Here is an 11,915-nt window from a genome sequence, read left to right as displayed (position 1 = left end):
TCAGGACATGGCTCAGTATTTTCAGAAGCTGCTCAGACAAAAGTTTGAATTTGACCTCATGTGTAAATTTACAGAACTCAAATGACCCCCAGCGTGACCTTTAACACTGAAATTCTGGTCTGAGGTGCCAGAAATAGCATTTAATTACAAACAACACAAATCAAACAACATTGTGTCCTCACTTTGGGAGAAAAATAGAATCAAAATTGATAGTGAACAAAAAAATAACAGTTATTAAAAACAACCAGTACCATCGTAACCTTGTAAAATCAATATCTAAAACTCTATAATGCATGCCATACTATGCGGTTGATTTTTATTAAGAAAGTTCAAAATCGAATGTTGGGCATTTCTTTTTCTACATTAGCAGTGTTAGACTGAGTATTTTGTGTTTGTGTCTGTCATTGTTTGTGTTTGCCTACAGTGTATGTGTGTGTGTGTGTGTGTGTGTGTGTGTGTGCGTGTGTGCTTATAAGCTCAGTGAATGAAGAGGGGCTTAAACAGATCTGACATCATTTTTACCATGCAGAAAATCTGCCAAGTCTTTCACTGTCCCTTCAGTTGTGTTTGTCCATTTGTGTCTTTTTTAGGTTGCCGTCTGTTTTCACACTTTCCTCTGCTGTCCTTGCTTGTCCTTGTCCGATCTGCTCTGGGGTCTTCGCCTATAGAACAAAGATGACAAGAGAAGAAAATACATGCATACCGTGGTTCAGCGGACTCTGAAGTCTGGCACAAACAGAGCAGGTGATTACACATTTACACCTTCCTCTCCATTTCCCCTGTCGCTGTCAGATGGACCTATAATTTGACAAAACCTGTCACCACTTGCTGCAGAGCTCAAGGCTGACACTTGTTAGCACTGGAGCAAATAGTTATCTGTGAGAGGGTGTGTGCAAGTCTATGCTTACTGCGTCTTGACAGCTCACTTATATAACATGGGGAACATGGAAGTTCAGAGACACTGAGAATATTAATGTATTATGCAAATGTAGCAAATATACAGTGGGGTCAAAAGGTCATAGATGACATTGAAAATCTGGGATTTAAAATTTAATTTAACTACTAAATGTTTAGTTAGATATTAAACAAAGAAACATTATAATGTACAGTAAAATGATTAAGAAATATTTTAGATTCTGCACATTTCTAGTTTACCAATTCATGTTTTGATGTTTACATTAACTTTTTACTTAAATTAGGGTTTGATATTTTTTTAAATGTTTTTGAAAGAAGTCTCTTATGCTATACAGCTGCATTTATTTGATCATGCAAATGGCTTTACTGTCAGTTCTGATCAATTTAATGTGCACTGTTTAAATAAAAGTATTAATAAATGTAATATTAATTTATTAAAAAAAAAAACATTTTTACTCACCCCAAACTTTTTTGCAGTAATGCAATTTGTAATGACAAAATTTATATACAGTAATGAATGCAAATGTATACAATAACATAAAATAAAATAACAATAGAAGCATTTTCACTAGTGGTTTCTGACTTTTTTAACTTGAAAGGCATCACACACACACAAAACTTGAGTAACATTATACATGTCTTTACTGTCACTTTTGATGAATTTAATAAATATTAAAAATGTAAAATTCAGATGTACTATAAGCACACACACACACACACACACATATTGTTCTATCACATCTATTGAACTCACTCATTGTTAAAGGGATTGTTTACCCAAACAATTAAGTTATTAAAAGATTATTGAAGGCATAGTTCACCCAAAGTACAGTAGTCAACATTTGAAGTGGATCAAAACCTTTCATCAAAGTTGTCTTAAAACCAAAATGCATTCTTGTCTTAGGACAACTTTGATTAACTTTTTTGATCCACTTCAAATGTTGACTATATTTGACTTCTGCAGAACATAAAATATCATCTTATATCTTATATTTTTTGTCCATACAAAGAAATTCCAGTGTTGTTTTATTTTAATATGGGTAAAAACAGTTTAAACATTCTTCAAAATCTTTTGTGTTCCATAGATGAAAAAAGTCATACAGGTTTAAAAAGACATGAGGGTTAGCAAATGATGACAGATTTTTCATTTTTGGTGAACTCTCTCTTTAATTCTTTCAGTAGGGCACATCAGAACACTCACTTGACTGTGTCCAAATGTCTTTTTCATCTCAGATGAACTATCGGTCTGATTGTGGGAACAGTCTGCTCCCACCTGGAGGTACAAAGAAAGAGACAGAAAAAAAACTGTTTTAAAAATTTAAAAATCAAATTCAAGGAGCAAACAAATCCCAAGATCATCTAACGATCAAGCACAGAGCGAAGGGGAAATATGTCTTGAATAAAAGCCTTTTAGGTCTTTTTAATAAATAAAAATACATATATGTGGCCACAATGGAGCAGTGATACTGTATAGACTATAATTGTTTGCTGTTTACATTTTCCCCAAAAGCCCTGAGCTATGAGATTATACAGTGTTGCATAGAACACAGATTAATCATGTTGCTCAGGGGATGGAGTATTTTAAGGAAACGTTTTATATGCTTGTCTCTATGAGCTCTAAAACAAGCTAGAAAAATGTTTTTGGAGCAACACATTTAATAGAAGAGTACAAGACTACAAGAGACAATGTTTAACTGAAAAATACACCCTCATTTTTTTATTCTGACAGGACAAAAAACAGTGACGTTAAGTTAATGGAAGTGTTATAGGACTGTGCCTGCCAAAAGAACAACTTTATAAAGGCAGTAAAGAGTAACAATCTAAAACTCTTGCCATATACCTTGTTCATTTTCCTTCGCTGCCTAAGTCTGCTTCATCCTAAGTGCTCTTTCCTCAAAAACAGTTGAAGAATTGGTTGAAGGAATGTACTGAAGCCAGCAGAGATAAATTAATAGCTATTATCAATGTCTGTAAACTCCCTCTAGACAAGTTGGTGTGTGAGCAATACTAAAGACTCAAAAACAGTTGACATGTCTTTTTGATGGATGTGATACAGTACTTCGCCATCTGACAACCACTTAAATTTGTTGTTATACAGTATACTCCATAACGAAACATTCTGGATACTCATTTCAAATGTAAATTTTATATTCATTAATTACTATATAAAATATTATATATATTATATACCATTCAGACGCTTCGCGTCATGGCCGCATCACCCAACGGCCCGTTGTCAATTATTCCGCTTATACTATGGTTGGCACACCTCAAGACATCTATCAGATGTTATATTTCAAGGCATTTGTCTGGTTTTTGTACTTAAAATGCTATTGTGGGTCAGATTAGTTTCTTCTGCATCTCATACAACGCCTCCATTGCTGATTCCAAAACGTAATTTTAGACCTAGTAACAGAGGACTGAGCTGTTGATAGCAGACTTATGCAACTATTTAAGTTATTAGAGAGAGAGAGTGCGCGTGTGAATTACGTTACCTCTGAGAGTCTGTGTGTCTCTCAAAAGTGTTTGGCAGCAGCGTCTCTACTAATAGTGAAACTTTAAGTTCATTTTCTTCATGAACAGCGCCGTCGTTACCTAGCTTGTAAGAAATGTCATGTAGCTCTTAATTTGCTAAACTATTTTACTAATAAAACTGATAGCGCTAACAACATAAGCGCGTATCTGTGTGTGCAAACTGTGTGTGTGTCAAGGAAGAGAGAGCGGGAGAAATAGAGTTTGTGCTTTACGTACATAATAAAATATAATTTTGTGGCAAAACATGGAAATAATCTCTCGATTTTTTTATACTATTGCTTGCTATATTTATTTGTTTGACCAGTGTTGTGGGTTTTGGTTATTCTGTTGTAAGCTGTAAAGGACCTTTGAAATAACTGAAATCATTTGGCGAAGTGATATTTACATGTAATACGGTCAAGAGCTGCCTGGAACTACGTTCGCTGTGCGTTTCCCTGAAAATAATTGCACACCTTAGAACGTTGGTCAGCCAATCAGATTCAAGCATTCCATGGCCCTGAAGTATATATATATATTTCAATCATGACAACTCTCCGAAGATTTTAGCATGGTGATAGATATGACAATGTTAATGTATTTGGTCTTGGCGGAATAGATCTGCTACGCTGTTGCTGAATTGCTGCTGCTATTGGTTATTGCTGTAGTTGTAGATTATTGCTGCTGCTGCAAGCAAGTACAGGAACATGCTACTGCCAATGCAAATCGCGATACGGTGCTGTGAGTATTTAAGACATACTGCTGCTGCTGCACAAATAGCATATAAAATAACCCGTAACAGATCTATATAGGTGGAGCTGGGGAAGGTGGAGGGTTTCAGAGAAACTCTGATAGCGCGCTGCAGGAATCTCAAGTGAATGCTAGCCAGCCATATAAATGCAAGGCAGTAAGCTCATTGGCTGTATATGCAGCATGAACCAATCAGCATGCACCAAGTTGTTTAACTCTCTGAATATCATCAGTTACGTTAACAACCCGTCAGCCTGCGCCATCTAGAGTTTCATGACTGAACTATATATATATATATATATATATATATATATATTAGTGCTGTCAAATGATTAAGATTAATCGCGATTAATCGCATCCAAAATAAAAGTTTGTGTTTACATAATATGTGTGTACTGTGTATATTGTATTTAAATTGTATTTAAATGTATATTTAAAGACAAACACATACAGCATATACGGTAACACTTTAGAATAGGGAACACCTATTCACGATTAACTACAACTTTTCCCTCAATAAATTCCTAATTTGCTGCTTATTTTTAGTTAGTAAGGTAGTTGTTAAGTTTAGGTATTGGGTAGGATTATTAGGGATGTAGAATAAGGTCATGTAGAATAAGGCATTAATATGTGCTTAATTTGTACTAATAAATGGCTAATATTCTAGTAATATGCATGCTAATAAGTAACTAGTTAAGAGACCCTAAAATAAAGTGTCACCGCATATACTTTGAAAATATTTACATGTATATATTTATATTCATATAATTATATCATACATAAATATATTTAATATATAAACGTAACATATTTGTCCTAAATGTATACATGCATGTGAGTGTATTTATATATACATAATAAATATACACAGTACACACACATATATTATGTAAACAAAAACTTTTATTTTGGATGCGATTCATCGTTTGACAGCACTAATAAACACACACACACACACACACACACACACAAACACACACCCACATATAGACAGATAGATAGATATACCTGTATATATATATGTATATACTGTATATACTGTATATATATCTGAGTTTTATATATTTAAGATGTATTAAATTATTCAAAAGTTAAATATTTATACCTATAGATAGATAGATAGATAGATAGATAGATGATATAGTTTCTGCACTATTTCCAGGTCACTAATTAACAAGGGAAATTTGTGACATTGATCATGTGACTGTACGGACAGTCAGATATTCTTCTTCCTTTGAAGAATTTCTTAAAAATCATGCTAGATCACATGATTATCAGGTTTTACACAAACCTATGGAGTTGATGCAGCTCCAGTGCTGCTGCTATTAAAGTAAAAGAAAGAGAAATGCAATACTAAAACATCATTTCTAATAATAATATTTAAAAAAAAAACAGAAGAATGCAAAAAACAAATGAGTGGTCTCAGACTTTTGGACTGTACTGCAAGTCTTCATAAAACATGCTAATCTATGATAATAAATAACTTGGTCTTTAGTAAGATACAAAAATCAGCAGCACTCATATATGATAAGACTCCACTGATTAGAACGACACCCCAGTGTGTTTTATCTCACTCACAGTCTCTCTCTTTCTCTCAGTATAGTTGCAGGGCTCTGTCACACTGCTCTCATCAGTACCATCAGCAGGGTGAGAGCTGCTCTGGGAACATTTTCATTAGACAATCTTCATGGCATGTCATCTACCAAGAATGACACCTTCTCCCTGGGATCCCGTGTTTTCTCTCCCTCTTTCTGTCTGTCTTTGTTTCCTGTCTCTGCACACTTCCTCACGTGGCTGTTTTCCCCTCTCGCACACACACATTCAGCTAACACACAGCCACTTACCCACAATCACAAACACACACAATACTGTCATTATAGGTGATACGCGCATGTCAGCAAGCAGTGAGATGTATCTGGCCTGGTCTACAGCACTCCTCTCTGCTCTGCTGATATGTGTAATGCATTGTTCCCCGTGTTCATATTTCCAGTGCTGTCTCAAAACTTCCAGACTAGAAGATCTCACATCATGTGTCAACTGCAATGATGACTGAGGATCATGTAAGGTTGCTTTGTGCCTACCATCCGTGTGAGAAACGTGTGAGTGCATTTCTCAAAATGGGTTCATAATCTGTGTGTTTGTTTGACTAACATCCATTACATGTAAGACTGTCTGTGAAAACAATTATGCCTTTTCAATTCTTTACAAAATAAGTTTTGCAACTACCACTGCAAAGAGCTATGATATGAAATGCACTCAGAAAAAAAAAGAAAAGAAAAAAAAAGAAAGAGCATAATCATTTTAAGGTCATCTTTAGCTATTCTGGAGGCAATATATTACAGCAAAAACAGGGTAAATCCCAAAGTATGTTTTGTTTTTTACACATATGATAGAGTATGCATATAGTGTGTGTGGCGTACAGTATATTTTATTATCATTATTGTATGCGCACAGTCGTGTATGCATTGTACCCTGATCTCACTTCACTGGCTTCCAGTTGTGGTCAGAATCAAATTTAAGGTTTTGATGCTTGCTTTCAAGACTACCACTGGAACAGCCCTTCTCTTCCTCAGTTCACTTCAAAAGTTGCTACAAACGCTTCCTCCTCCAGCTTAGCTCACTGAATGATGAGGAAAAAATCTCTGCATTTCTACTCTCCTCTAGCTTACTTCCATGCTTTTCTACTCTTCTCTATCTTACTTCTTAATCTAGTTGTCTAATAAACTGGCATTGTGTGTTACTATTGGACTATTGTGGCTCTTTAACAGATTGCTTTGTTCTTCTTTTGCTTTGGATAATTTTAAGTTTGTTTGCAGTACAATTTACAAGAAAACACTATTTTTTGTTTTTTTAAGTAATAATTTCAGTTATTATTATTATTATCATCATCATCATCATCATCATCATTATTATTGAAGTTATAAGAAAATAATATTTTAGTTTTTTACAACAACAACAATAATAATAATAATAACAATAACTGTGCAATTATTATTATTATTATTGAAGTAAAAAATAAAACTGACAGCTGCAGTATATTTTGAAAGAAAATACAATTTCAGGCTTTCTACTTCAAAATTTCATGTTTAATTCAATGTGCTAACTTTTTGAGAGGAAACTGTTTCTATATAATTTTCCCCCCAGCGTTATACTTTGAACTTTAGAGATTTTAAACATCTTGTCCAAGTTTAATAAGCAGAAATAGCAATTTTTTCCCCTCAAAATATTCCTGTTTGTTTGAGTATCCTGACCAGCCCGAAATGGCACTGTCTCACCAATGGTGTTATTTTAAAGGGGTCATATGATGTTGCTAAAAATAACATTATTTTGTGTATTTGGTGTAATGAAATGTGTTTATGCGGTTTAAGGTTCAAAAAACACATTATTTTCCACATACTGTACATTATTGTTTCTCCTCTATGCCCCGCCTTTCTGAAACGCGTTGATTTTTACAATTTTGGAAGGCCAAACAAAGTAGTTTCGCTTTCACAACACACAGCGCCTTCACGACATGGCGGCGGCAACAACAATACTACAGCGAGAATAAAAGTTACGCCTTCTTTCTTTGCTTGAACATTTGGGCGGTGTTATGCAAATCTTCCCAGATAGTGATGTAGGTATGTGGGGGAGTGCTAGAACGATCTGTTTTAGGTAGGCGTGGCTGACTCTTAACTTTTATAAAGAATATCTCTTTGGATTTGAGACTTTAGTCTTTGCAACTTTACAGATCTTCTTTATGCACCAAGAGCTTGTAACACTCCACAGAGAAAGGAAAAATTTAAATGGCATCATATGACCCCTTTAAAACTGGTCTATCGGTTTTGCCAACCAATAAAAGAAAAGGGGATAATTTAAGGAATCTGTTTGAAAACAATCATTGTTATTAGTTCCATTTGGTGTCGTAAAGGGACATAAATTACACACTTCAACCTTAACTAAATGGAGCTGCAATATTTTCTCATGGGTCCAACAGCAGCAGTTCAATATACATTGATCACGAGAAAACTGCTGAGCGAAGCCTCAAAGCTTATTCTTGAACAAAATTTAATGCAAAGTTGTAAATGATCTTAAATGGCTAAGGGATACACTGAGATGCAATGAACATAAGTCGACCCATTTAGTCCAAAGGGTAAAGAAGTGGCCATTAGAGTATAAGGGCACTAAAGATTTACCTTCACCATCTGGCAGTCTTTCGGTCCTGTGCTCTCTCTTCTCATTACCGCACTGCTCACAGGCAATTTACTTGTTGTTGTGATCCGGGGAACTTTTGGGATGTCCTTAAGGAAGAGAGCATAAAGAAACAAAATGTTACATTATGAAAGACACAAATGAGTAGAGAGAGAAAGAAAAAGAGGGAAAACAAGAGAGTGCTGGGGTTAAATTCTCCAGACGCTTTATTATAAAGCACAGACAATTTTCCACTTAGGTTAATTTGAAGTCGGTTGTCAACTCTCTTTCTATTGTGATCTACTGTACATGAGTGGCTTTAAAGTCAGAGCACAAAGCACACTTCTGTTATTGTGTTCCATTTAGCAAATGCTTTTATCCAAGGAGACTTACAGTAAATGGAAACTGTTCAGCTTAAGAGCATAATTTAAAAAAGTATTTTGCTGGTTCTGTTTAAATCACTTATAGATATTATTATTATTATTATATATTTAAATGTAATTTAATTTAATTTATAAATATAAAACATATAGTATATACAATACCATTGCATTAATGTTACAAAAGATTTCGATTACAAATAAATGATGTTCTTTCAATTAACTTTCTATTCATAAAAGAATCCTGGAAAAAAAGTGTATCTCGATAACCACAAAGATATTAAGAAGCACAATTGTTCTGTAGCATTTGGACCAATCAGACACACAACTTTTTGTTATATTTAACAAATAATATCGAACTCCCCATCACCTAACCAAATGGCCAATTACGAGGGTCTATGGACCCTTCCCCCGAAATGCACCTAACACCTCAGAAAGGCAGAACAGGCCTCTGGTTCCATGGTAACCAATGCTGATATCACTGGTTTTATGGCCTAAAAGGAATGCAGGGGATAAACTCCCTCATTTTCCTCATAAGAAAGGCACAAATGCACAGGAGAAACTGACTTTTCTACTAATTAATTCATAGGAAAACCTTCTTTGAATGAACACCCATTTTCTTCAGGCCATTGTGTATATTATTGCTGTGTTGTATTTAATCTGTTGTATTATAGACTATTTTTATTCATGCTTACGATAAACCACTCATTCATATAAGTAACTCTACCATGTCTAGTATCTATGAATTCATCTTCGGATGATCTAACTGAGAGTGCATATTACATGCTGATACCTCTGCAACATATGGATGCTCTAAGAATCATTACTAATTTCTGCATCAACACCCAAGTGAATTACATATGCAAAATACCATGCTTAGAGACAAAGGGCCATAAAAACGCAGAACTCCCACTTGAGATTCCGGACTTCCCCATTGGGCAAGCCCATCTTGAGAGGCGTGAATCTCTGCAGGCTTTAAAGGCCACACTTCAAGAGACCCGCCCCAGTCGGTGGTTCGGTCATTAAGCTAAGAAGATGTGAGAAACGCTTCAGGATACCAAAGCATCTGTGCCAGGCCTTTCTTCGGCCTAGTCCTTTCCATTCATCAAGTGACACTGACTCAAACTGGTTCTTTTCATCGACCCGAATTCAGCAAAGATCTACGGGAAGCTTTAAGATTTGCATCAGGAATCTCTTTCAGACCGCCGAGACTCGCTAAGTATCAAACTTAGTCTTATTAATTGATACATTAAGTATCAGTTACACCTTTTTACAAAGGTGTGTTTGAACTCAGAATCTGACGTATCCCTGAAGGCTTTGATCTGTTGAATATACATGCAAAGTGTTCCATAAAATCCATTCTTTATGCCTCTTTCTATGCTGAGTTAAACTTTAACCCTTTCCTATACCAACTGTATGTGTGTGTGTGTGTGTGTGTATGTGTATGTTAGACCGGCTTAATGTGTTTATGTAGTATGTTAGACTAGTTTAAGTGCTTATGTAGTTAATAAAACCTTACTTGTATCACACTTGACGTGTTCATTGTTTACTCATAACCGGAGTCAATAATCATGCAGATTTACGTTACAAACTTATAGAATTGTACAGTAAGAAAGTTATTTCCTTTAACCAGGAAATTAACGTTCTTAGAATTGACAAGACGGTTGACCCTGAGTGGTCAGCTAAATATCTACAGTGGATCTAAAATATGAATAGTTAATTATAACTAGTTATGGTTAATTATTCATATTTCCCCATGAGCTGATCCGCTACAGTTCTTATCTTTGATAGTAATTTTTTTAGCAAGAAATTAGCATATTAGAATAATTTCAGATCATATGAGACTGAAAACTGGAGTAATTATTTTTACTGGAAATTCACCTTTGCCATCATGTGAATAAATGAAAATGTAAAAGTTGAAAATTGTAATATCACAATATATATCTAGATTTTATTTTATTTTATTTTACTTTTCATGCTATTTATTTCTGTAAAGAACGGCACTTTTATGTTAATGTTTTGTCTGTAATTTAAAAAAACTTATCACATGATTAAATAATATATATTTTCCTTACATAAAATGAAAGCAGTAATGTATCACACACACAGAACCAGCAGGTAAATGTGTCTCAGATTATATGTGCTGAAATGGCGACTCTGGTTAAATCAATGTTAGTGTGAATTAAAGAAAAAAGCACAGTGGGGGACGAGTTTCTAGCAAAGCTCTTCACACTTCCTATCACTCATTTACTGAGCAAAGACAGATGCGATAAATACTACAAACAAACTTCATACAGACTCTGAAGCGTCTCTCTGGAGGAGTAATGATATAACAATAATCAGCTTAGGGACTCTCTGCTCCTCAGAGTGAATGAAACAGAATATGACACACTTATTGCTTCCCCATTGCAAATCAGCATGATATCCGTAGAGGCCTAGTTTTTGGTAAGCCACTTTTGAACATTGTCATCTGGTGTTGACTTGAGTGCTCACTTATGTACTAAGATGTCCAAACCCGAAAGGAAAATGTGTGTATACCTTCAGTTTTATTATCTTATGCACAGGTACACAGCAGATTGCAAAAATTGTTTTGGGTTGGTGAAGATCCCGGTTATGAAGGCTTTGAGGTGGTTGTTAAATTTCAAGTAGCAATTAAAAAGCCCTTCTGTGCTGTAAAGTTTGCACATTTCACTTCAGGACAAATCCATGAATCTTGTATCAAGCCCACAGAAGTCTTGTTTTTACATCAGAAATGGTGTGCTATATTTTAATTCAAACAACTCTCATGAGAAGACCCATAACGTCAAGACAAGATGCCGTCGGGTGAGTGTTGTAAAGAGTTATTAAAATGAAGGGTTCGTATCGGAGTTATTTGTTCAAAACACCTGCTTTAATTAATCAGCTTGGCCTCCTTGGTTTAAGACGAGCTAATTAGCGGATGTTTGGTAGAGATACCTGCAGGGAAAGCAGCGGTATAAATATTTCGCTTCTCGGTTTGTTCAGATTGTCAGTTAATTAGCTCTGTTGAACTGTACAGAGTGAATCGACAGAGCAAACATGATCCATTTCCATGATTTCCAGCGTCATCGTGTTCAGTGCTCTGTTGATGTCAGCCGTTTTGGGTTGAGACGGAAAGATCAAAACTTGTAACTTTTGACCTCTTGCCAATCTTGACAATTTAATGCATTTACA

The 11,915-nt window shown here is 35.1% G+C and overlaps 1 protein-coding gene across 2 annotated transcripts in view; it reads right to left on the bottom strand.

Moving 5' to 3' along the window:
• Positions 1–544: 544 nt before the first annotated feature.
• The window catches only part of LOC107554492 (leucine zipper protein 2-like), a 109,249-nt gene continuing 97,878 nt past the window's right edge, over positions 545–11,915 (bottom strand). For both annotated transcript variants that reach the window (XM_016236999.1, XM_016236998.1), the window contains 3 exons: positions 8,349–8,453; positions 2,117–2,188; positions 545–662 (listed from right to left, as the gene is read on the bottom strand). In XM_016236999.1, the coding sequence (XP_016092485.1) occupies positions 558–662; positions 2,117–2,188; positions 8,349–8,453 (282 nt within the window). In that variant the 3' untranslated portion in view covers positions 545–557. The remainder of the gene's footprint in view (positions 663–2,116; positions 2,189–8,348; positions 8,454–11,915) is intronic.

Source organism: Sinocyclocheilus grahami, unplaced genomic scaffold (assembly GCF_001515645.1).
Source record: "Sinocyclocheilus grahami isolate Dianchi unplaced genomic scaffold, SAMN03320097.WGS_v1.1 scaffold503.1, whole genome shotgun sequence".
Taxonomy (NCBI): domain Eukaryota; kingdom Metazoa; phylum Chordata; class Actinopteri; order Cypriniformes; family Cyprinidae; genus Sinocyclocheilus; species Sinocyclocheilus grahami.
Note: the sequence above shows the minus strand (reverse complement) of the source record. Positions and strands in the feature narration are given on the sequence as shown.